General features: G+C 45.0%; 1 protein-coding gene across 5 annotated transcripts in view; it reads right to left on the bottom strand.

The window, feature by feature from the left end:
* ST7L (suppression of tumorigenicity 7 like) overlaps window positions 1-27062 on the bottom strand; it is a 270999-nt gene that overhangs the window by 112893 nt on the left and 131044 nt on the right. For all 5 annotated transcript variants that reach the window (XM_082248423.1, XM_082248425.1, XM_082248424.1 and 2 more), the window contains exon 11: window positions 26610-26712. In XM_082248423.1, coding sequence (XP_082104549.1) covers window positions 26610-26712 — 103 coding nt within the window. The remainder of the gene's footprint in view (window positions 1-26609; window positions 26713-27062) is intronic.

The following is a 27062-nucleotide window of genomic DNA, read 5'->3' as shown; positions in this document are numbered from 1 at the left end:
CTCACTGGCTGAAGGAAAAAAAATTATCAATATATTGGTTTGCCTTACACTTTTGGAACTGACAGTAATGATTTAGATATATCAGCACTGTAACCAAAATTATGATAATCTAATATCAATAAACATCTATTGACCTGTCTTGTTAAAATTGATGAGGCCATCAAACTCATATTGGAAGCTAGTGTCTCAACTTTCAGAGATTTGATAAGCATTCTAAAAAAACTCCATATCAGACAAGTCCAGAGGTACAGTACAATGGATGATGGAGATAATGCCATGATCATTCAACAACATCCATAAAAGAAGTAAAACTACAGATTTACAAATCATTGTGGTTGATGCAGCTGTGAACATAACAGATACTTACCGGAGGGAAAAAAATCAAACAAATTGAGTTGAAATAAGTGTTTTTTTTCCCCCAAATTTATGAGACACTACCACTTATCTATATTTAAAACAAGTAAATGTTTAATGTTTTCCACCTTCTTATATTTCCTTGAAGAAGTTGTGACATCAGGTAAGGTTTTTCCAACTAAACTGTATATGAATTGTAATATTTGTTTACATTAATGGTTGGTCCATGGCCCCTTTCACATTCTGCGACTTCAAGTCACAGCTACTTCAAAGTAGTCCCTGCACTACTTTGGTCCGACTTTGATTCAATTTGAGGTCCATCTTCCTCAAGATTACACAGGCATTGCTTCAAGTGGTGTCAAAGTCGCAGCAAAGTTACATGACTTTCAGGTCATACAAGTGTGAAAGGGGCCTAAATGTGATGAAATGCAATCTGTAGACAGTGCCATTCACCCTCCTAAATTTTAGGGTTGATGAGCACTATTGTGGAGCCCAGAGAAGATGGGATTTGCTGGGGAGATATGGAGACTTGAGACAAGACCAACATCCCTAATATAAAGCAAAAAAGGAGGAATGACCCCCCCCCCCCCCCGGTGGGACTTTTAAGGTCTTAAAGTTTTGGTATTAAAAATTTTGTTACACTATATAAGTGAAAAATATAAGTGTATGATAAAAGGTATTTTATTCAAAAAGACAAAAAGAAAAATACGAAGGAGAATATACAGACAAAACATATGGGTGGCTAGCCTTGAAATGACATCATCATATGATTTACAGTACAATACATGAGGCAAGTATGGTTATACACCCGATGCGTTTCTGGATAAACCATCCATCTTCAGGGGTGTTGTGAAGTATATTGTACTACAAACAGTACTTATGAGTCTAGATTTACAGCCAAAATGATAAAAGAGAAGATGAACTGTCCAACCCTTGCAGGAGGAAAAGAGCCATGGTCATAGCCATCCCCGGAAGGAGACCAGATAGCGAAGCACCACACCAAGATGGATAATGCAGAGGTACTGTGGTAGATGTATGAACATAAGGCTCACGCAGAAAGGTACCGAGGGTCGCCAACTGTCTCCCTACGTGGCGGGAGGGGACGTTACCCTCCTCCCGCTGCCCTCCGCTGCTTCTACTGGCTTGCCTGTGCGAGCCAGAGAAAGAATCAGCCACCTGCGGAAGTACACCAAGAGAATACCAGATGGTCTCCGGCAGTCTCTAGGACTCTCGGAGGCCCGGGCGCAATGTTATGACGTTACATCCGGCCTGGCAGTTGTAAATACTGCTGTGACCTCAGCTGGATAGCCGAGATCACTTTTTTTTTTTTATCTCAGGCTTTCCAGCCTGTAGGAGAGATCTGAGGTCTTACTGACCCCAGATCTCTTCATAAACAGGACTGGTCATGCACTAATCCTATTACAAGGGATGTTTACATCCCTTGTAATAGGAATAAAAGTGATAACAAAAAAAAAAATCAAAGGGAAAGTGTAAAAAAAATGAATACCCCCCCCCCCCCCCTAAAAAAAAAAACCAAAACAAAGTGCCCCCGTCACCGCACGCAGAAGTGAACGCATATGTACGTCACACCCACATATGTAAACGGCGTTCAATCCACACATGCAAGGTATTGCCGCGAACGTTAGAGCGAGAGCAATAATTCTAGCCCAGAATCTCCTCCGTAACTCTAAACTCTAAAACTCTTAACTGTAAACATTTTTAAAGCACCGAATTTTGGCACCATTCCACGAGTATGCACAACTTTAACCACTTGCCGACCGCTCACTGAGCTGGTACTGCAGCAAAGTGGCTTGATATCGTCCTTGACTCCTCCCCTTGTGGGCGGCGCGCGCGTGCCGCCGGAGGCTCGAACCCGATGTTTTCAGTCACATCGGGAGTTGGGCGAGGGGAGGAGCGACGTGATCACCGCCGCCGATCGTTGGGGATCGAGTGTGGAGATCCGCCCGCTTGTGTAAACAAAGCGGGCGGATCTCCTAGGTGACAAACAGTGACAGATTGCAGGATTCAGCATAGCTGAACCTGTGATCTGTGCCTGTGTCACACAGTCCAATCCCCCCTCACACGTTAGTAAGCACCAGGCATACATTAACCCCTTGATCACCAATAAAAGTTAACCCCTTCCCTGCCAGTGTCATTTTTACAGTAACAGTGCATATTTATAGCACTGATTACTGTAGTAATGTCACTGGTACCCCCAAAAGTGTCAAAAATGTCAGTCAATGGTCCGATCTGTCCGCCGCAATGTCGCAGTCCCGCAAAAAAAAAAAAATCACAGATCACCACCATTACTAGTTAAAAAAAAAAAAACAATAAAAATGACACATTTCCCGTAGTTAGTAGCTGCGATAACTTTTGCGCAAACCAATCAAAATATGCTTATTGTAATTTTTTTTTTACCAAAATCATGTAGCAGAAAACAAATTGGCCTAAAATGTTAAAAAAATTTTGATTTTTACATTTTTTTGGGGGGGGGAATTTCATATAAAAAAAAATGTGAAAAATATTGTTTTTTCAAATTTGTCGCTCTTTTTTTGTATATAGCGCAAAAAGTAAAAATCGCACAGGTGATCAAAAGAAAGCTCTATTTGTGGGGAAAAAAAGGACATAAATTTAATTTGGGTACAGCATTGCACGACCGCGCAATTGTCTGTTAAAGTAACGCAGTGCCGAATCACAAAATATGGCCTGGTCAGGAACGGGGTAAAATCTTCCGGTCTTAAATCGGTTAAAAATACGCTCATTGGGAATTTTTTTGTCAAAGACATGAAGCTAAATACATTTTGGCCTAAACATATGGCAAAAATGGACTATATTGGATATTTTTTAACTGTCAAAGTAGAAAAATATTGTTATCTTTTCAAAATTGTCGAATTTTTTTTATTAATAATCGCAAAAAATGAAAAGCGCAGAGGTGATCAAATACCATCAAAAGCTCTTTTTGTGGGGAAAAAAGGACATAAATTTCGTTTGGGTACGGCGTTGCATGACTGCGCAATTGTCAGTTAAAGTTGCACAGTGTCGAATCGCAAAAAGTGGCCTGGACGTACAGCAGGAAAATCCTCCGGTGGTAAAGTGGTTAAAGCGTGACAGGTAAGGTATCCATTTACTCGGTGTAACATCATTCTTCACATTATATATTGGGCTAACTTTAGCGATTTTTTTTTTTTTAATTCATAAAACTATTTTTTTCCCAAAAAAAAAAAACGCATTTGAAAATTTTCTGCGCATGTACCGCTTGACATAAAAAGTTGCAATGACCGCCATTTTATTCCCTAGGGGAGGGTATATATTGTTTAGGGGTTCTGAGTATTTTTCTAGCAAGAAAAGGATTTTTACATGTAGGAGCAGATTGCCAGAATTGGCCCAGTATGGAAGTGGTTGGTTTACAATTTTTGTTGAGAGGATAAATTACAATAATACTATTAATGAAAAAAATATTTAATAAAATGTTGATTATTAATAAACATATGTTTTCCTAATATTTGTTAGAAATAAATTAAAATAAATTAACCATTATTAAAGGCCAACCTGTACACATGTATCTTTAAAACATATAATATTTACTTTGTTATACTTTGTTAAGCCAATAAGGCTGGACAAATATAAAAAAAAAAAAAAAACATACCCCAATCCACACAAATTTTCCAATATTTGTTCAAGAGAAGCCGATCATTAAATCAACTTCTCTCGAGCGGGAATTCCCCATAGATGGACCAAAATTTGTCTGGTCCTTTGTTGAACTAGCTGATTTTCATTCCATCTATGGCCAGCTTAAGGTTTTTTTTTTACCTTCTATCTAAAGGCTTAGGGTTTTTTGCCTTCAGTTATTAGTATCTTCCCCAGCCCCTTCCCCCCTTATACTTATCTGAGCCCGATCTCAATCAAGCAATGTGCCCAAGAGCTGTGGATTTCTCTGCTCTCTCTCCTCATAGGACAGAGAGGCAGCAGGGGAAACCATTGGCTTTTGGCAGTGGGCAAAGAGAGGATCTGAGCTGTGCTGTCTGTGTCTATGGACGCAGGCAGCATGTCTCCAGATCAAGCTTGCATGAGTGCCCCATGAGAAGTGGCTTCCTGTGGGAACACTTGCCGAAGAGGAGAATACAGGAGCACCAGAGGTGAAACCAAGAAGTGGAGGTTCGAGGCTACTCTGTGCAAAACCATTGCACAGAGCAGGTAAGTATGATATGCATATTATTAAAAAAAAATTTAATTTAACCCCTAGGCGCTGAGCATGCGCAAATATGCAGCCTTTCAGAGGGCGGGCCTTGGCACTGATCAGCCACATATTTGCGTGCAACAGCGCTGATAGAGCTGTGCTGAGAGCCAGCGCCCTGTTTGCTCTTGGCACAGTTACTGGCGGCTAATGGAAAGCTACTGATTGCAAGTATTGCGATCATGTGATCGCCATCACAGCCAATCACAGTGGTCACATGACCATAAGTCCTACCTCCCAGCATTCTAAACCATCTAAAGATCCAGCAGGCACCGGCTCTAAGGTGTTAAGCTTTAAAAGCACTTGGCTGTGTGATGTCATAGCACCAGCTCTATGTTAATCTTCTGGAAAAAAAAAAAAACGCAGAGGTGGTCAGATACCACCAAAAGAAAGTTCTGTTTGTGGGGAAATAATTGGATTCTTGACTTACCGTAAAATCCATTTCTCTGATGTTCATGGACGGACAAAGCTCCTGATCTTCATAACCATTGGGTAATACTGCCCCCTACAGGAGTAGGACACTAGGCAGAAAAAGAATCTGGCTATGCCTATTTTCTCTTTCGTTAATTGACAGACATGGCTCCTGATCTTCTTAACCATTGGGACATCCCAAATCAGTGTTAAACATGAGGGGTGGGAACAGCAAAAGAATTCCCAAGGCTAAACAGTAGCGAACCAGGCAACAGGAGCTCAACTGGAGCCCACCTGAAAAATGATTACACCCTCAAAGAAGATCCGGTCCTCTAAACAGCAGCCTGCAAAAAACACATCCACTTTATAGAATTTTGTGAAAGTGTGCACCAACAACCAGGTGGCAAACCTGCGTCACGGACGCCTGATGACGGAATCCCCAGGAGGCACTAAGCGCCCGAGTAGAGTGCAAAATGACAGGGAAAGGAGGAACCTGACGCTTGATGAAATAGGACTGAATAACAGTCTGTCTGATCCATCTGGAAATGGTCGCAGAGGAAGAAGACAACCCTTTCCGAGGCCCATCCGGGAACACAAATAGTGAGTCTGGCTTCCTAAAAGACTTCGTAGCTGCCAGGTACACCCTAATTGCCCAGACCACATCCAAGGCATGCAAGGAAATTTCCGTTGGATGTTTAGGCCTGGGACACAGGGAAGGGAACACAATGTCTTTATACAAGTCAAGTCAGAGACATTTGGGAGGAACGATGGACAGGGGCGAAGAACCACCTTATCTCTGTGAATCAGTAGGTAAGGTGAATGACAGGATAACGCCGCCAGTTCCGACACCCAGCATGCAGAGGTAATAGGGACCAAAAAAGCCACCTTCTAAGACTTCTCCCTTTAAGACCTTCTAAGGGAATCTCCCGAAGATTCTTATACCCCCCGCCTCCATCGTAAGCATACCGCCCTGCCTCCAACCCAAGAGGTGGACCAGACCACTCACACAGCAAAAGCATAAGTGGAGGGGGGGTTGGATGGGGGACAGATGAAGGGGGGGGGCCTGATGGGAAGGAGGGGAACCCGGGGGTCCAACCATCCCAAGGAGGGGCCCACTCCCACCCCAAAACCCTCCAGGGGGAGAGGGGGGGCAGCTACTCCAGGGACAGAACCCCTGGCAATAAAAATGGGGAAGCTGTCGGCCAGAAGGAATGCTGCTACTCGGGCCGAGACTCGGTCGTATGTGACCTAGCGAGGCATTTAACTCAAGGGCCAGCCTCCATCCAGTGGGTCTATGTCGCGGCCAACCTAGCGCGGAGCTGAGCTCTGCTCGCGCTTGCTGGGGTGACCACTGGATATAGATTTTCCAGCCAGGCAGTTGATTGTAGATCTCACAGGAAAAAAAACAGGAGAAAAAAATTCTATCTAAAAAGAAAAAAATTGCCAGGACCAGAGATTCCAGCAAGGAACTAGGTCTTTACTCCTGACTAGGCAGAAAATAACTGAGTACCTATAGCAGAGAGAGGGAGCATACCCTTTGGGACTGCCCATAGGCATAGTCAGATTATTTTTTCTGCCTAGTGTCCCATTCATGTAGGGGCAGTATAACCCAATGGTTATGAAGATCAGGAGCCGTGTCCATCAATAAATGACAGAGAAAAGGACATAAATTTTATTCTGGTACGACCTCGCACTTGTCAGTTAAAATAACGCAGTGCGATATCGCAAAAAAATGGCCAGGTCAGGAAGGGTAAATCTTCCGGAGGTGAAGTGGTTAAAGTGGTTGTAAACCCTTACATGTAGCCATTCAAGTGACTAGCCTCAGTTAATACACAGCTTATCTACAGCCATCTCTTCTCTACATCTGTTTAAAATCTAGAATTTACACAGCTTGACTGAGCTCTCAGAAAGTAGGGGGTGGGATCTGAGGTTACACACTGCACAGCTCAGAAGGGAGAGCTCTGAGAGCTGACTGGATGGAGGAGACACACCCCCCCTCCACACAGGAAACATGTACAGATGAGGCTGTGAATCACAGGCTGTGTTGGAGCTCCCTCGCCCACCCACTCTATCCCTTGGCGACAGTTAAACCTGTCAGCAGTTGGACAAGTAAACACTATAGTGGGATGTGCTTTGTTCAAATTTACGTTTACAACTGCTTTAAGTGATAGTTATTTAGATGCACAGGTAACATGTAGCTGAATAACTATAGGGTAGATAGGATGGTAAACTTCCCTATATATTTCTGGCACAGCAACAGTTTTTTGTCCTGTACTTGTACTGCATGCAAAATGAGGAAATGTGTATGCATTGCAGAGGGAAAAAATTTATTTTTTTTTGCCTTAAAATATGCTTTAAGCCTTTCACAACCACCAGCATTTGTCACACTCTGGCATCAGTGGGATGTGCATAATGGACATAAAGCCTGCTGTTAACTTTCAGACAGAAGTGATCAGCCAGTTTGTTTCTACAGACCCCCCCCCTCCCCCCAGAAGCAAGCTCGGCAGGCTGAATGGAAGGGTGGCACAAAAGAACTGTTTATATATACCTGTTACTGCTTAATGGTCGTCATATGCTAAGAAATTTTAGAAATTGCTATTAACAAGTAAAGTTGGACTTGTTGGACATATAAACTTAAGCAACAAGAACACATATAATATTCACTATGCTGTAGTCACAAAAAAACTCATGTTGCTCTGAAAACCTCCATCATGTTAACATCCCCTCTTTTTAATAGTCGTCTAGAAAAATAACAGGTAATATTGCATAATCCATTGACATATGTGGGCTGACAAACACTAAAGTCATAAAATAAAGGTTGGGAGATGGAGAATGTGTGTGCAAAGTTCAATAGTTCAGGTTGCTTTTCCTGATTTACTGCTTAAACCTATATTTTATATACTAAATTACAGCACTCTCTCCCAGCATGGGAGAACAGCAGATTTCTCATGAAAGTATCATCCGTTTTCTTGGACTTACATGGGTGGTGACATCATCCTATTAATTCCACTGGGCTTTTTTTTTTCTTTTAAGAGTAAGACAGGGACGCCACCAAGGTTGAGGACAACATTTTCTTGTTATCCAACATATTTCAGTTGCAAGAAATTCCAAACTATTTATGTTTATTTTTTCTCCCAAGCTCTGATCCATCTTCTTATCATGAAGGAAGGAGCATAAATATGAATGCTCAGATTGCCCAGGTGTACATGTTTGTTCTTGTGTAGATTATCACCTCATACAGTATCTATGGCAATCTTCATACAGTTAACTGGTTTAGCTATTTTTCTATAACCTCGGTCGCCAACCAGTGGTTCACGGACCACTGATGGTCCACGAGAACATTTTGGTAGTCCCAAGGGGCTCTGCTACAAATCAACATTGTGGTGGGTGCAATTTTGTTTCCAGCGTTGTTCTCAATGCATGCTGACAGTCAATACTGTCTGCGCATTGATACCCAATGCCTCCCCTGTAGTTCCCACTCCTGTAAACGAAGAGGGAGGCGCCAGGAGTAGTGCAGAGAGCGGGAGGTGAAGAAGGAGGGGACTTCCAATGGCAGCACTTATCACAGAATCTGGAAAGGAGCACAGAGCTCGAGCACATGGCTGAATAAGGAAGTGAGACCCAATGATGAGTCTGTGTAAGGCAGCAGTGTGATGCAAAGTGCGCGGCGGTGGGGGCAACAGTATGATCCAGGGGGAGGGGGGCAGAGAGCCAGAGCACTGTGTGTATAAGGCATGTAAAATTCATGTTAGTGGTCCACGGATAAAAAAAATTGTGGGTTTAGTAGTCCGTGAGGTCCGAAAAGGTTGGTGACCACTGTTCTATAAAACAGATAAACAAGAAAAAGCGAAAAAACTGAATTTTTGTAAAATCTTACCTGTAAAATTCCTTTCTCTGAGTCCTCCGACAGTCGCCGCCTCTTCATATTCGTCACATATGGGTATTAGACTTTGCTCCGAAGGAGTAGCTAGGCAACAGAATATGTTAACAATAAAGCTTTAACATATCCCACCCTCAAGGGGTGGTCCCCTCAGTCAATACCCTCCTACTTCCTGCAACCATATCTCAGTTTTAGTGGAATAGCAGTAGAGTATACAATCAAACCCCAAAAGAGGGGCGGGGGCGGCGACTGTCGGAGGACTCAGAGAAAGGAATTTTACAGGTAAGATTTTACAAAAATTCCGTTTTCTCTTACGTCCTCCGACAGTCGCCGCCTCTTCATATTCGTCACATATGGGGACGTCCCAAAGCAGTGCAAACATGAGGGGTGGGAAACGCATCCGCGCCGAAAGGCAACGCAGTCTCTGCATCAAAGAAGGAACCTTACCAAAGGAAGGAAACCAGCTGGGCAACAGCAAAAAACAAGTGCTCAACAGGAGCAACAACCCAGGAAAAGACAAAAAACCAGGGGATACAAAACTTATCCCAACAGCCAGGAGTCCCCAACAAGGGACCCTAGGGAACAGCCGCACTAAGAACCTTGCGGCCAAAGGAAGCATCCGCCGATGCCTGAACATCTACTTTGTAGAATTTTGTGAAAGTGTGCACGGTCGACCAAGTCGCCGCCTTACACACCTGGGCTACAGAAGCCCCATGACGACAGGCCCAAGACGTACTCAGAGATCTAGTAGAGTGCGCCTTCACAGGCACAGGGGGAACCTTCCCCTGCAAAGCATAGGCCTGTTCAATGGTCTGCCTGATCCATTTGGCGATGGTAGAGGCCGAAGCCGCCATGCCCTTCCGAGGACCCTCTGGAAGAACAAACAAGGAGTCCGTCTTTCGAAAAGACTCAGTCGATTTAAGGTAAACCCTCATCGCCCGAACAACATCCAGAGAGTGCAATCTCACCTCCTTTGGATGTTTAGGCTTCGTGCACAACGAAGGCAAGACAATATCCTCATTAAGATGGAATTCCGAAACTCGTTTCGGAAGAAAAGAAGGATTAGGTCGCAAGACCACCTTATCCAAATGAACAACCAGGTACGGAGACTTGCAGGACAAAGCCGCCAGCTCCGACACTCTGCGAGCCGAAGTGATCGCCACCAAAAAGGCGACCTTTTTGGACAACATAGACAACGAGATCTCCCTGATCTGTTCAAAAGGAGCACGTTGTAACACAGATAGAACGAGATTCAAGTCCCAAGGGGGCAGAGGATCCCGCCTCGGGGGAACCAGATGCCGCACACCCTGAACAAAGGTGCCAACCAATGGGTTGGAAGCCACGGGACGTTGAAACAGAACGGCCAGAGCAGACACCTGACCCTTTATCGTAGCCAGCGCCAAACGCTGATCAACACCCGTTTGAAGGAAAGACAGCACACGGGACACCGAGTACGTGCGGGGTGAAAACCCCCTGGACTCACACCAGGCAAAATAGGCCTTCCAAGTACGGTAATAAACCTTCCCCGAGGAAGATTTCCTCGCGTTGATTAAAGTATGAACGACCTCCGGAGAGAGACCCCTCTCCTTCAGGACCTCGGTCTCAACAGCCAGGCCGTCAAAGCCAGCGACTGTAAAGCAGGATGGTATATCGGTCCTTGAGACAGTAGATCGTCTCGAAGAGGCAGATGCCACGGGGCGTCGACCGCCAGATTCACGAGGTCTGCGTACCAGGACCGGCGAGGCCAGTCCGGTGCCACAAGAATCACCGTGTTGCGTTCCGAGTGTAACCTGCGAAGGAACCTGGACAGCAACTGAATCGGTGGAAACGTGCACATCAGCCTGTACTGATGCCACGGGGCCACTAACGCGTCCGACGCGTCTGCCCGAGGGTCGCGCGTCCTTGCCACGAACCTCTTCACCTTGTTGTTGAGACGAGACGCGAACAGGTCCACATCTGGAAGACCCCACTTCGCGCACAACGTCTGGAAGACAGCCGGATGGAGAGACCATTCCCCCTGATCCAGGGTCTGGCGACTCAGATAGTCCGCCTGCCAGTTCTCCACTCCCGGAATGTGAACCGCCGTTATTGCCGGGACATGAGTCTCGGCCCAAGACAGAATGTCGGCCACTTCTCGAGCCGCTCGGGCACTCCTGGTGCCCCCTTGGTGGTTGATGTAGGCCACCGCCGTGGCATTGTCCGTCTGCACCCGAACCGGGCAACCCTGCAGCCGGTCCGTCCAGCGATGAAGACAGAGACTTATCGCACGCAATTCCAGAATGTTGATCGGAAGGTAAGACTCCCCCTCCGACCAAGTCCCCTGAGCGGACAGAACGCCCAGAACTTCACCCCAGCCCGACAGGCTGGCATCCGTGGTGATTACCGTCCACGAGATCGGACGAAACGACTTGCCCCCGGACACCAACGGGGACTGGAGCCACCACAGAAGGTTTTCCCTGGTGCGAAGACTCAACGAGATTTGAAGATCCAGAGATTGAGGTCGCCCGTCCCACCTGGACAGGATCTCCGCTTGGAGACCCCGCGTGTGAAACTGTGCGAAAGGAATCGCCTCGAAGGCCGAGACCATCAATCCCAGACATCTCATACACGTCCGCAGAGACGAGTTCGGAACGTCCCTGAGGGACCTGACTTCCTCCCGGAGAGTCCTGAGTTTGTCTTCCGGCAGGAAGACCTTCGCCTGCACCGAGTCCAGTATCATTCCCAGATAGGGGAGACGAACCGACGGACTCAGTGTCGACTTTGGAAAATTTATCGTCCAACCAAACTCCTGCAGAGTTTGCATCGTGACAGACAGGTACTCCTCCAGACCCTGGCTGGTCGCAGACCGAACCAGAATGTCGTCCAGATACCCCAGGACAGAAACGCCCTGGGCCCTCAATAATGCCAGAACCGGTGCAAGCACCTTGGTGAAGACCCGCAGAGCCGAGGCGAGACCAAAGGGCAACGCCACGAACTGGTAGTGATCCTCCGCAATGGCAAATCGAAGGTACCTCTGATGACCCTCGAAAATGGGGATGTGAAGGTACGCATCCTTCAAATCGATGGAGGCCATGAATTCCCCCGGAACCAGGGCAGCCACCACCGACCGCAGGGATTCCATGCGGAACTTGCGAACCCGCACAGAGCGGTTCAGAGCCTTCAAGTCCAGAATCGGACGAACCTTGCCCTCCTTTCTGGGCACGGTGAACAGATTGGAATAAAACCCCCAAAACCTGTCCCGATGAGGCACCGGAACCACCACTCCCTGAGCCCTCAGGTCCCGCACCGCCAGGTGCAGGTCCCGCAAGCGCTCCGGAGACAGTTGAAGATTTGAGGGAAAAAATCTGCTCTCCGGCCGAGAGAGAAACTCGATCTTGTAACCAGATCGAACGATTTCCAGAACCCATCTGTCCCGCACACGGGCCAACCAGGGCTGAAGAAAACCGAGCAAGCGTCCCCCCACCCCAAAACTGGGTGAGGGCGCCCCTTCAGGCCGAACTGTTATGGGCTGCAGGTCCGGATTGGCCGGACTTCTGTTTACCAGACCAGGGCTTCTTCTGAGAGCCTTGACCTTTGAACGGTTTGCCCTTGTAGTGCGGCCGAAAGGCACGAAAGGACCCCTGAGGGGGCCGAAAATTAGCACGCTTCTTCCCAGAAGCCCCCTTAGCCTTGGGGAAATGGGGCAAGAGAGTGCTCTTACCCCCGGTGATCCCCTTAATCAACACATCAAGGGACTCCCCAAAAAGGCGAGACCCATCATAAGGCAGATTGGCTAAGGTCTTACGTGAAGATTGGTCCACCGACCAACATTTTAACCAAACCAGGCGGCGAGACAACACCGCCACGCTGTGCACACGTGCAGCCAACGGAATCAGGTCCAGGTCCGCATCACACAGATACATGACACCCTGGTGGATCTGATCCACCATATCCAGGGTCGCCGCCGAGGCCGAGTCGGCCACTAGGACGCGCCTAAGCATCTGCGTCCAACTTGCGATCGCCTGGGCCGCCATGAGAGAAGCAAACAGAGCCTTAAGCATAGAACCCGTAACAGAATAAGTATGACGGGCAAGAGACTCCAGTCTCCTATCCGTGGCATCACGGAAAACAGGGGAACCCTCTGCAGGAATCGCAGTGGCTTTGTTCAAAACCGCAATTGCATGATCCACTGGTGGAGGCACACACCACCTTTCATCAGTGGCAGGCGAAAAAGGATAACGCAGCTTGAATTTACTTGGTACCGCAAAAGGTTTGCGCAGATCACGCCATTGATCCTTAACAGCGCGCTGAAAATCAGCATTGCAGGGAAAAACCTGCGGCGTCCTGCGTTTCCTCTGCGTCCCATAAGCCGCCAAGGCAGCGGGGGGACACACTTCGTCCTGCAAACGCAGCGTTTGCTTAATGGAAGCAATCAACTCATCCATGATTGCAAGCTCTTCAGGCGAGCCAGGGGGAGAATTATCAACCCCCTCAACTTCAGCCTCCACCTCAGACCCCACTAGATCAAGAGAGGAGCGGGACCCCGATAAGGAGGCCCCTGCCAGAACAGCCCCATCACCTTCACCCTCAGAATCAGAGGAAAGAGCAACTCTGGGCCTTTTAGTAGATTGAGCAGCCACCAGCATTTGCACCTGAGCAGCAAGGCCAGCCACAATAGTGGCTAAATCCCCCCCTGGGGGGGAAACAGCGGTCCCCTGGCTTTCCACCAATACTGTAGGAAATTTGCCCTCCTGAGAATCCATTGCCCCTGTAATGCCAGACAACCAAGGGTTAACTGCCCCTTTCTAAGCAAGCGCGGCAAGCGCAGCCCACCGCACCACACTCAAGCACAATGAGACCCCACAGGGAATATGCAAACTGAACACAGGCAATGGATAGCAAGAACAGAAGGATAAAACCTGAGGAGACCCTCGCCGCTGCTGCTGCCTCGATCGGTGTTCCTGGAAAGAGGAAGTGATGCTGCCAGGGCGCTCTATGTAAGCCTATGGAGGCTACAAGAAAATGGCCGCCATGCATGTAAACCATGCGGCCGGAGCGGGTGTAGGCAAAATGGCGTCGTTTGGCGCCGAAACCGCCGCTCCACAGTGCATTAAAACACACATTACATTCCAATATCAGAATACATGTCAGATCGCCGCAGCGATCGCTGTATATGCCCAAACATGCCAAAAAAAAACATGCCCCACAGCACACAGCTTCTCACACTGACCAGTCTGACACACACAGTGTCATACAGCTCCCCCCCCCCTTGCAGCCCACAGCATGCAGCCGAGAGATAGGGAGACAAGCAGTGTGAATAGAGGCAGGTTACACAGTCCCAGACTGACACCCCCCCAGACAGACAGGTCCCCACATAAATACACTTACCTCACATGGCGTGGGGGACCCGCACAGGCGAACAAGCCGCTGCACATGAGGCAGGGAGAGTCGCAATTCAAGACGCACAAAATGGGGTTAAGAAACCGCACAGCGTCCAGTGAGGTAGCCACCTCACCAATCATCCCTGCACCGAACAGGGATGGGTCGTTCACTATGCCAGGAACGTTACCTGGCTGAACGCTCGATGGCAGACTGGGAAGCCACTGACCCACGACCTGCGACCAGGGGGATCAGCCCGAGACCCAGTCCGCATGATCCTCTTCATCCGAAGAACTAACTAACGCTGACAAAATAACAGCTAAAGAAAAGTAGAGAGAAAAACTCAAACAAAATATTAAAAAGAAGAAAGAGTCTGGGACAGAAAGTCCCAGCACAGAGAGAGCCAGCCACTCCTGACAAGCTAGACATTAAAACTGAGATATGGTTGCAGGAAGTAGGAGGGTATTGACTGAGGGGACCACCCCTTGAGGGTGGGATATGTTAAAGCTTTATTGTTAACATATTCTGTTGCCTAGCTACTCCTTCGGAGCAAAGTCTAATACCCATATGTGACGAATATGAAGAGGCGGCGACTGTCGGAGGACGTAAGAGGAATAGAGTGTTCACAGATACAAATGTATCATAGCCATTTTTTAAAATGCTTTTAAGGCTCCGTTCACATGTAGGCGTTTTGGGGCGTTTTTGGGGAGTTTTTCTGCTCTAGGATCAGCTCTCAAAACGCCCAACAAGACAAATCCTATTCATTTCAATGGCCCCTGTTCACATCTGAGCGTTTTTGACACTGTGAGCAAAACGCCCAACGCTCAAAAAAGTACATGAGCTTCCTTTTGGGCAGATTACAGGCGTTTTCCATTGGTCTCTATTCAATCTAAAAACGCCTGCACAAAAAACGCCTGTAAATTGCTGTAAAAAAAAAACGCGCGAAAACGCTACGCTCAGGTGTGAATGTAGCCTAATGGAAATTTGACCTGATGTTTTCACTGTATGCATCCTGAAAGTTTGCAGATAATTAGAGTCTGGCAATAAAAGCTGGCTGTTGAACATTATGTGACCTAATACTACACATATACTGTACTTTATCCTGAGTAGGTGGAATGGGACTGGCAAAAGTGGTCAGACTTAGTTTTAGGAGGCAAAGTCAAAAAAGGGATTTCTAAAACTAAATCTATGAAACATATATGAGGTCACTGTGATTTACAGCCCACCCATCTTTGAAACATTAGTCTAGAACCAACTAGCCCTTCAAGTATTGGAAGGACATATGAGAGACACAACAGTTCACTCACCTCCATGATAATTTGAAATTAGATATAAACATTGATGCTTACCACATTCAGTCCTGATCATGCTTAATCAAATCCTATTTCTACTGTAATACTTGCGATCAATGTCCACTAGGGAACCATCATTCATCTTCTAAGCCTTCGATATAGGCATATGAGCATACAATATTTATGAAGAGTTGATAATTTTTTGTATTAGAGAAAGGACTGATGGTAACTTTATATAAAAATTCTGATCATGCAGCTGACATTTGAAAATTTGAATACTTTGTTTTAAATACCAAAAGGAAGTCAAATAGATATTTAGTAAGATAGAACTACTTTCATAGTCTTACCTCAACTTCCTAGTCAGCAAAGTTGCATAATGCATCTAAATATGACTTTGCCGTATAATAGGTGCTAGATTTAGACCCAGTGTACCCAGCGATCAGTACTTAGCAACAAAACAGGTCAGTCACGCTTCCAGCTTTCTGTGCAGTCCCATAGAGCACACTTGTGGTTGCTAGCATGAAGCACTGGAGCACTGATCGAAAGGGGTATAATGATCACATGATAATACCTTGTTTCGCAAGCGGCATCTTTCAGTCCATGTAAAAATCTCTCCTATTTCTTGATAACACCGTTTTTTTGTTTTTTTTATTGAAAAGTATGGATTCAAATAAAGTAAAAATGTTTAAAAACATCTCTTATTCATAATATTAACACAATATGATTTGGCTTTGTTTTGTTTGAATAAATCAGCTTATATACCTGCTCACTTTAGCCCATCTTTCTTGAATGCCAGTGAACAAAGACTATGTGTGTCTGAGACTGTCTGCTACAAAATTGCCCTTCCCTTGATCGTTCATGCAAAAAACAATTTCATACAGCAATTAACTATCTTTCTGAATGTTGTAATGTTTTTAATAAAATAAACAGGCACACAGACACTTGTTAAAACCCACTTCAAGTTAAATTACTGTGGCTATGGTTATCCCTGTTAATGAAATGAAAGCTACAAATCCTGCCTTTACTTTACTTATATTATGGACATGGTAAGCTTCCCCTTGACAGCTATAAAACATTTGTCTTTTAACATATTCTCACTTGATCAAAAAACATTTCACAAGGCTGAAGTTAAGGTATGGCTATTTTTGCATAGTTACATTTGTCCAGCTTGGATCAATGTGCCATTCCTAGCCGATCTCCATCAAAGCTGGAAATCGCTGTAGTAGGCATCGCGAATACAGTAGTAGCCACTATTTTATGGGTCTCGTGCTGAGCTGCCTCTTGGTGAACACAGGAGGTCACTCACTTAGCACAAACGCTGTTCAAAGAACACTTTGCATCTACTCTATGAATGCAAAGCATTGTCTGATTGGACGAAGTGGAGATCATGACATTACCACCTTGTCCAATCAGAGAACGCTTTGATCCATACAAGAAATTAGCTGGCAACCTGGTACGGACTACTTTTTGGATTTTTTATGGACACTATTTGTTTCACTTAATGAGTTTTAGTATTTACACAATCAATCTCTGTAATCATATATTTATTGGAGGTACAGTAAAACCTTGGATTGCGAGCATAATTCGTTCTGGAAACATGCTTGTAATCCAAAGCACTCGCATATCAAAGCGAATTTCCCCATAAGAAATAATGGAAACTCAGATGATTCGTTCCACAAGTCCTTCAGTTTATAGTCTATATACAAACATTATAGCAATGTGATAGGTTGTGTAACCATAAAATGTCCATCCACAATATGCAGCCTTCCCAAAGTGATTAGAAGCAAAATCCAGCAGAGCTACAGAATATAAGAGAGATGAGAGGCGCCTCCAAGTGTAGCAATATGGTTACATTTATTGAAGGTTCAACATTTAGCAACTCACATGGTTGATAATTAATATAGGCACATCTGAGTATGCAGGCATCCGGGGTAAAGCTGTCCACATAGACCATCTTCTGAACCACCGGCTCTCACCACTGTCAGTCTGCAATAGTGACTGGGAAGAATAGCCTGCAGTAGAGTGATCTGAAAGTGAGGATTTGAATCACTCGTGGAGTGCAGCGTGGAAGGGATGATGAAGATGGCTGAGCAGAGGATGGTCTATGTGGACAGCTTTACCCCAGATGCCTGCATACTTAGATGTGCCTGTTTTAATCATCAACCATGTGAGTTGCTAAATATTGAACCTTCATTAACCACTTTACCACCGGAGGATTTTCCTGCTAAAAGACCAGGGGTTATTTTGCGATTTTTTACTGCGTGACTTTAACGGACAATCGCGCGGTCGTGCGACGCTGTACCTAAACGAATTTCACGTCCTTTTTTTCCCACAAACAGAGCTTTCTTTTGGTGGTATTTGATCACCTGTGCGATTTTTTGATCACGCGCTATAAACAAAAAAAGAGCGTAATTTTTGCAAAAACAACAATATTTTTCACTTTTTTTTATATGAAATTCCCCCCAAAAAAAATGTAAAAATCAAAATTTTTTAAAATTTTCGGCCAATTTGTTTTACGCTACCTATGTTTGGTAAAAAAAAATCGCAAAAAGCGTATTTTGATTGGTTTGCGCAAAAGTTATCGCGTTTACTAACAAAGGGAAAGATTTTTGTCATTTTTGGTGTTTTTTTTTTTAACGAGTAATGGCGGCGATCTGCGATTTTTTTTGCGGTACTGCGACATTGCGGCGGACAGATCGGACCCTTGACTGACATTTTTGACACTTTTGGGGGTACCAGTGACATTACTGCAGTAATCAGTGCTATATATATGCACTGTTACTGCAAAAATGACACTGGCAGGGAAGGGGTTAACAGTATTGGACAGGGAGGGGTTAAGTGTGTCCTAGGGGCGTGATTCTAACTGTGTAGGGACATGGCTACTAGTGTAAAAACAAAGATCAACAGTTCTACATAGTAGAACTGTTTGATCTTCACTTTTACACAGGGAGAACTGACAGGTGGCTTGTTTACACAAGCCGCTCTGTCTTTCTCCCGCTGTAGCGGCGATCGTAGTGTGACCGGCGGACATCGGGTCCGCCAGTCACACTCCCGCACTCCTCCGTGAACGAGCCGAGGCGGGCGCGCGCCTCGGCGGGCGCGCGCCCGCCCGCTATTGGCTCTGGAAGGAGTGACAGGCGAGCGACGTAGACCTACGTCACTCTGCCTGGCCGGGGCCGACTGCCGCAGTAAATATACTGTGCGCAGTCGGCAAGCGGTTAAATGTAACCATATTGCTACACTTTAGAGGCTCATCTCTTCTTTTTTATACATGACGCTACTTGTATATCAAGACATCGCTTGTATATCAAGTCATAATTTATTTAAAAAATTGGCTTGTCTTGCAAAGCGCTCTCAAACCAAGTTACTCTCAAACCAAGGTTTTACTGAATATTTAATTTGCACTTTTGTTAAACACAACACATGTAATTTAGTTTTTAGTATTGGAAATATCTTTTTTTACAGCTTTCTTAATTTGAGCACAATTTTTGTGCAGTTTCTCTACTTTTCCTATTTACTATAAGTTTACCTTAAAGCAGCACTCCAGCAAAAATAAAGATAAAATCAGCCAATCAAAAAGATCAAATTACAAAAACAGCTTTTGTGCGACATTTCAATTTCCCCACAGTACTTTTTTTCTGCTGCTAGATGTCCTCAGCCTAATGGGCATTATAACACTTTGTCCTGGACCTGCCCCTACCCTGTGACTGGAAAGTAAAAAGAAGAAGTAGCACATTGATGAGCTCATCTCTTTGTCCCCCTGCTTTCTCTTCCTATGAGCATTGTCAATAGATGAACTGATCGTCTCCTTGTGCGGCTTTTTCTTTTCACATTCCAGCCCTGTTAAACAGAGACTACAAGAGGCTGACACCAGATATAATTCATGCATTAAATATATGTTTAATGATGCATTCATAGAAACAGAGCTGTAGTAATGTGTCTTGTAAATCTGCCTAGAGTTCAGTTTTATTTAGACAGAATACACCAACCAAACTGTTTAATAAAACAGGAAGAGCAAAATGCAGTATCCACAGTAGCCAATCGCAATTAATTTTTTTACTAATCTGACATAAAACTAACTTTTATAAGAGCCAATTCAGACTAGCGGGACTTGTCAGGCGACTTGTCAGCCTGACAAGTCGCGGTCGGTCGCGGTCCATTGAGTAGTACAGGACCCGTTCTAATAGGAGCGACACGAGTTGCTCCGACTTAGAAAAGGGGTCCTGTACTACTTTGGGGCGACCTGGGAGCGACTTGCATAGACTTCCATTATGTGAAGTCCCTGCAAGTCGCGCCGAAGTCGCGGTGCACGCGACTTCACAGGTCGCCCCCCGAAGTCGGATCACCTCAGTGGGAACCGGCTCTAAAAGTTACTTCTGTGAGCATTTAGCACTGTTCCTTGCCCTTTTACATAATAAACATACATAAAAACTAGAAAATACCAGCAATTGCACTATAAATAAGAGAGGAAATGAACCTCAGTAAAATAATAACCAATTAGAGGGGATGTGGTGCTTTTATAATTCTTTATATGTCCCTAATTAGAACAAAATGAATAGTCAAATTCCTAAGTTGTAACTTTATCATCATCCATAGCCTATTTATTGCGAAAACTACAATGAATTACGTGTTACTAACAAATGATCAGGTCATTTATTTAACTTTTTGCTTTACACATAACACTATCCATGGTAGAGAAAGTAGCAGTAGCAGTTTTCTCTTGGCCCTGGGTGCTTGTCCAAGCTTACGCCAAAAATATACATTTCATAACAAGTCTGGGCAGAGATAAGCATTTGGGCTGGTGATGCAGACTTCAAAACTTCTGTCACTGCGGTCTTGAAATCTGAGAAGATATTTTTAGCAGATATAGAAAGGGCGGATTTGTTTGATGTATGCAATGAGGGAAACACAATGTCTGCTCTGTACATTATGCTGGTCCACTTATCTGTGAGACTATAGATTACACACCGCCTGGAGTGACAATATGCCGAGCATCAGGAGCACAGAACTATACACAAGCAAAGGCTGCACAAAACATCCAGTGTGACAAGTAGGGTTACGGATATACATTGCAATATACAACATTCAAATAATGGTTTCACACTTATTACCACACAGGCAGTCCTCAGGTTACAAACAAGATAGGTTCTGTAAGTTTGTTCTTAAAAAGGGAGTTTAGCCTGGAGAAAAAAAAAAATTAAAAGTCAGCAGCTACAAATACTGTAGCTGCTGACTTTTAATACATAGACACTTACCTGTCCAGAGAGCCCGCAATGTCAGAACCCCAGCCGGTTTTCGAATCGGCTGCTGGGAGCTGCCGCCCCCATTCTTCCTAAGGGAAACCGACAATGAAGCCTTTTGGCTTTCCTAGCTGGTTCCCTATTGTACATGCGCGCATTTCTCATGGGTTCGGCGGTGGGGAAGGAGAAGGAGGATGGAACTTCCGGGGGACAGCGACGCCGCGCTGTCTCCCGGAAGTAGGGAAGGGTACCTGTCAAAAACAGGTACCCATTCCCCCCTGAAAGTTGCCAAATATGGCACCGGAGGGGGGGAGGAACCAAATGAGCAGAAGTTTCACTTTTGGGTGGAACTCTGCTTTAAGTTGAATTTGTTGGTAAGTTGGAATAGGTACATTTTTTAAGCGCAACTCCAGCCAAAATGTTTTTTTTTTTTTTTTTTAAGTTTTGGATAGCAGCAAAGAGAAGGGTTAACAACTCTGCTCTGTTTTTTTTTTTTTTTTTTGCTGTCTGTGCCCGTTCAGAACACTTCACCTAAATTCTGTCCCAATCGAATTGTTCAGTGACAATTCGATTTTGAAAATTTGAGGTTGTCGATGAAACAAGGATTGGTGATAAAACTTCAGTGGAGACACCTGTTCTCCATGATAACTCTTACAGGAGTGAATTTCTCTTAATAGGGGTAGATTTATTCTCATTTGCTGTGGTCTCCCTCCATATGAATGGCATATGTGAGTCAGATGTTTGTAACTCGGGGACTGCTAGTAAGTGTAAATATCAAAAAAAGACAAAAAGGTATAGAATTACTTTTGAAGCAGCATTTGGAGAAACCATTGTAGAATTCTTCCTCTCGTAGCGTAAGAATCTCCTGGAACATACAATGGCGAGGACTTGTGTTCCTCAGGGGCACAACCTGAAGCTTGCTAACAGCTTTGCAAATGCTTTTCAGAGATTTCTGTGCACAGTGCTGTTAAACAATGTAAGCTGAAGGCCTTGTTAACATGTCTTATAGTGATACTAAAAAGGCAATTTATGATTTAATTGCTCTACGTAACAATATTGCACAGAGGTAAGTTTCCTCCTCTTCTGGCAGCCCCTGCCAGAGCTGTCAGCAATTCTCCCCTTCTGGTGCCTCCTTTAGCAAGCTAGGTGCTAAGGAGGTACCCGTGCCTGCACAGTCCTGAGCCGGGCTGTGTGCATCCATAGACAAAGACAATGAAGGGAAGACACGCCTCTGCTCACAGGAGCTTGACTGATGGCACAAGGAGCCTTTGGCTTTGCAGTGATCACAACAATATAGGTGTATGTTATCGTACCTGTAATAGCGCCCAAAAACCATAGTGCACATTTTGCTTTTTTTTTTTTATCTTACCTAAAGTACACTGACCCAGAACAAATCCTAATCTATATTTTTTTTCTTTCTTTCTCTCTTTGTTTATTTTGCACACTTCTTTAATTACACTTTTCACCTCTAACAAGCAGAAAAAATAACACAATATATATTTTATTCCATTCAAGAGGGGAAAAAACACAGGGGTAGGCTGAACAGTGACTAATCACTGTCATAGCCAATCAGAGACTATCACAGTAATCAGGTTAAACACCACCACTGATGAATTGCTTTGCAACACAACTGCAAACTAGGGCTGGGCGATATGGCTGAAAACTGTATCACGATATCAGTGTTTCATATCGGTCGATATCGATAATTATTGATATTTTTTATTACCCATTTAAAATAAGGACCCTAGGGTGAGAATGCAGGGCGGCGGGCATGGTACAGGAGAATGCAGGGTACTGGCATGATGCAGGAGAATGCAGGGTACTGGCATGGTGCAGGAGAATGCAGGGTACTGGCATGGTGCAGGAGAATGCAGGGCACTGGCATGGTGCAGGAGAATGCAGGGCACTGGCATGGTGCAGGAGAATGCAGGGCACTGGCATGGTGCAGGAGAATGCAGGGCACTGGCATGGTGCAGGAGAATGCAGGGTACTGGCATGGTGCAGGAGAATGCAGGGGACTGGCATGGTGCAGGAGAATGCAGGGCACTGGCATGGTGCAGGAGAATGCAGGGCACTGGCATGGTGCAGGAGAATGCAGGGCACTGGCATGGTGCAGGAGAATGCAGGGTACTGGCATGGTGCAGGAGAATGCAGGGTACTGGCATGGTACAGGAGAATGCAGGGTACTGGCATGGTACAAGAGGATCCGGGGTTGTGGGAATACTACAGGAGATGCAGTGCTGTGGGCATGGTACAGGTAGACCATGCCCGCAGCACTGCATCCCTTGTAGTGTGCCCGCAGCACTGCATAATGGCAGGTAGTGAAGCTGTTTCACTTACCTGTTCCAGAGGCGCCTTCATTTTAAAAATGGCGCCGCCCAGCGCCGACACGTCATTGCGCACGCGCCGCCACCGCTCGTATAATTTCGGCTTTCCCAGCCTCTCCCGAGCGGCGGCGGCGGCGCGTGCGCGGTGACATGTATGCTAGTTCTAATATCGAACGGTTTTATCGTTCAATTTTTTTATTGCTATCGATCACGTGACTATCGCGATACATATCGGTATCGTTTTATCGCCCAGCCCTACTGCAAACTATTAAAATTTAATGGATCGGCCTTATAGCTTCATATGTATTTAAAGTAGTGATCGACTGATATCGTTTTTCATTGCCGATAGCGATATTTTGGTCATCGCGTATCGGTTGATATGGGCCGATATTTTCATACATTTAGAATTTTTTTTTTTTTTTATGACAGGTACTCTTGTGGAGGGAACTGGGGTTCTAAAAGACCCCATACCCCTCCTCTGCACTTAAAAGCATTCAAAACTACAAGTTTGGCTGTTTTGAATGCTGTCATTTTTTTAATCACTTCCGGGTTTTTGCATGGAGACCCGATCAGAGCCGAATGCGGCTTTGATCGGGTCTCCGTCGGCCGTGCAGGCTGGTTGCTCGGGTCTCCCGGTGGGACAGGAGACCCAGGCGAGCCACAGAAGGTGGCGGGAGGGGGACGTCCCCTCCGGCTCCTTGTAATGACAGCTGAGCGGCTTCTCAGCTGCATCGGTTGTCATTACAAGACAGCCAACCGTCGGCTATGGATGCCGGTACCGGAGTGATGCCTTTAGCTGCAGGCATCACTTCCATACAAGCACTTTCTGAAATATCAGCAATATCGGTCACCTTGGTGGCCAATTCCGATATATCAGGGAAAGTGCAGATCGTTCCTCGATAAATCAGTTTTGCCGATAATCGGTCGATCCCTAATTTACAGTGTATCTATAGTCCAAGTATTTCCTTTTATGGTTATGTATGAAGTAGGAAAAGTTAAGGTATGGTATTGATGACACCGTGTTATGTTTTCTTTGACAAAGTGACATACTGTATATATGTAGATAATAATAACAACAACACATTACAATATAAAACAATGTAAAAGTGCACAGAACATGCATGGTTGATCACTGCAAACACATACCCCTCTTTATACCAGTTTACATTTAAGTTTCTCTTTATAACTGCATCCCGTATCCCTAACAACCAAAATCCATACTGTGACCCAACAGCCACACTGTACACATTTAGGACAGATTTTCACTAGACCACTTTCCTCAAACCCCCTTCCAGACTGATTGCCCACCTTATGAGTTTCATGCGATATAATATACTGTATAAATACTGTTAATACATTTATTCAATATACTAGCAAACAAGTCGTTTTATTTAAAATCTGTATATTGCTAACAATGCTTTTGAGCCCTTTCACACAGTCCGATCCACCGATCCCCGCTGAGCAGGCGGATGACAGCCCCGTCTCCGCACTGTGTGAAGAGAGGGAGGTGTCAGAGCCCCACTGCTCTCTGTGGGGAATCGGATGAGAAAGGACCGCCTGTCCGCTCTCATCCAATCCCATTCTATCCGATCCCCTGGACGGATGGAAAATAGGGTTTCCATCCGTCCGGATTTCACGGACAGGATCGGATGCGGATGGCAGCGGGTGTCAGCGGACATGTCTCCACTGACATCCGCTGCCCCATATGGATGCATGGAGGATCCAATCAGATCCGCCTAAAAAACGGACAGGCGGAACTGATCGGATCGTTCGTGTGAAAGGACCCTTATAGATTTTTATTTTTTATTTTTGTGTACACATTTTTCCTCAGCAGGAAGTACAGTGTTGCAGCATGCCCGCCCGTAGTGCCTTACTACAGCCCATTTTTTTCTTTGCATCAACAGGCACAATTTAGTCAAACTGTTGTAAAATAATAGTTTACAGTAGGTTTTTTTTTTTTTTTTTTTTTTACTACTTACTACAATTAAATTCTTTGTATAATTATTGTTTGTTATTGCTCAGTTTACCTACTGCTTAAACTTAACAAACACTGCTTACTCTTGGGAGTAGCCTAAGACTTCTCATGAATGGAACAGCCATACATGTATTGAAATTCAGTTGGTTCCTGCTGAACTGGTCAAATTTCGATCCATGCATTGCCAGCTTTCGGCCCTACTGTACAACAAGGTAATGCACAATGGTATCATATCTGTATGTATTGTGACACCTCAAAGTGAAACACGCCAGCCTATACAGATTGACTGCCTACAGCCCGGAAATTTGAACATGGTTACATAGTTAGTCGGGTTGAAAAAAAGACACAAATCCATCTAGCTCAACCAATAAAAAAAAAAAAACGAAAAAGAAAACAAAAGCATACAATCCCATATACACAATCCTATACCCAGTTCATCCAGAGGAAGGTGAAAAAAGCAAAGCATTATCCAATTTGCTACAGCAGGGGAAATAATTCCTTCCTGATTCCCCGAGAGGCAATTGGATATTCCCTGGATCAACTTTACCTATTAATATTAGTACCCAGTTATATTATATAGGCCCAGTTTTAATACAGGCCCTTTTTAAAGCAATCTGCTGAGGTGGCCAGGACCACATCTGGAGGGAGTCTATTTCACATTTTCACAGCTCTTACTGCGAATAAACCTTTCCGTATTTGGAGACAAAATCTTTTTTCCTCTAGAGGTAAAGAGTGCCCCCTTGTCCTCTGTGATGACCCTAAAGTGAATTACTCCACAAGTTCACTATATGGACCATGCTATTATTAAAGAGGAAGTAAACCCTCCTCTGCAACTTGTACCTATAGGTAAGCCTATGATAAGGTTTACCTATAGGTAGTGTAAATATCTCCTAAACATGTACCGTTTTGGAGATATTTACTTTGCATGCAGCCAGTGACATCGCTGGCGCATGCGCTCTGAAGGAACGGCCGCTCTTGCCTTTCCTTCAGAGCCCTGTGCTGTGACCGTCGGCTCCCACACGCAACGCAATGGAATGACGTCATCGCGGCTCCAGCCAATCAGATGGCCGGATGCCGCAAACCCAGAAGAAGGGCGACCGAACATGTCACCCATGAGACAGGTGAGCGGTCGGCACTGCGGGGCTTCCTTCTAAGGTAAGTATTTCATAATAAGCTAGTATGCGATGCATACTAGCTCATTATGTATTTGTTTTTTTTTTGTTTTTTAAATTCTGAGGTTTACACCCTCTTTAAGCTTATAACCAATCTTATGATTGAACAAATGAGAGCAGTTTAGCTCTAGTGGGCTTCTGGGGACACTAGAAGCCCACTAGAGCAAGTGAGAGAAACAAAAGGGGAGACAGGGAGAGAAGAGGGCAAAGGAAAGGGCATGGAAGAGAAAGATTAGTTGGCTTGGTATCAATCATCAGAAAGTCAGTTTATTTTTCTCTCAATAACATTAAAAGTAAAAAAATGAAAACAACAAATGAGATTAAAAACATAGCTATCTAAAAACATGATAACTTTTCCTTCATTACCTTTGGCACATGAGGGTTAAATTCTACAGCACGGTGAATAGCTTCTACAGCATTCATTTCTGCAGTGCTGAGTCCTCTTCTGGAAGCGGTTTCAGGTGAAAACCTACAAAAAAAAAGATTAAAGTCATTCTTCCTTTCACTTCATACAGTGTTATGCCGGGTACATACAGGCCGAAAATCAGCTGAAAGCAGTTGGTTCGGCAGGAACTGGCTGACTTTCAGCCTGTGTGTACAGCTCCCTGTCAAACAGGCATGCTGGAAAACCACCATTCAATCAGCACTGGCAGCCAATAAGTGATCACCCAGCTCTCGGCCTGCAGCCATATAGTATGCATGTTTGTTTTTTTGATTTCCCATACTTCTCCTTTAACCACTTAAGCCCCGGAGGATTTTCCTGCTAAACGACCAGGGGGTATTTTGCGATTCGGCACTGCGTGACTTTAACGGACAATT

Source organism: Pelophylax lessonae, assembly GCF_965119305.1.
Source record: "Pelophylax lessonae genome assembly, chromosome: 2".
In the NCBI taxonomy this organism is placed as follows: domain Eukaryota; kingdom Metazoa; phylum Chordata; class Amphibia; order Anura; family Ranidae; genus Pelophylax; species Pelophylax lessonae.
Note: the sequence above shows the minus strand (reverse complement) of the source record. Positions and strands in the feature narration are given on the sequence as shown.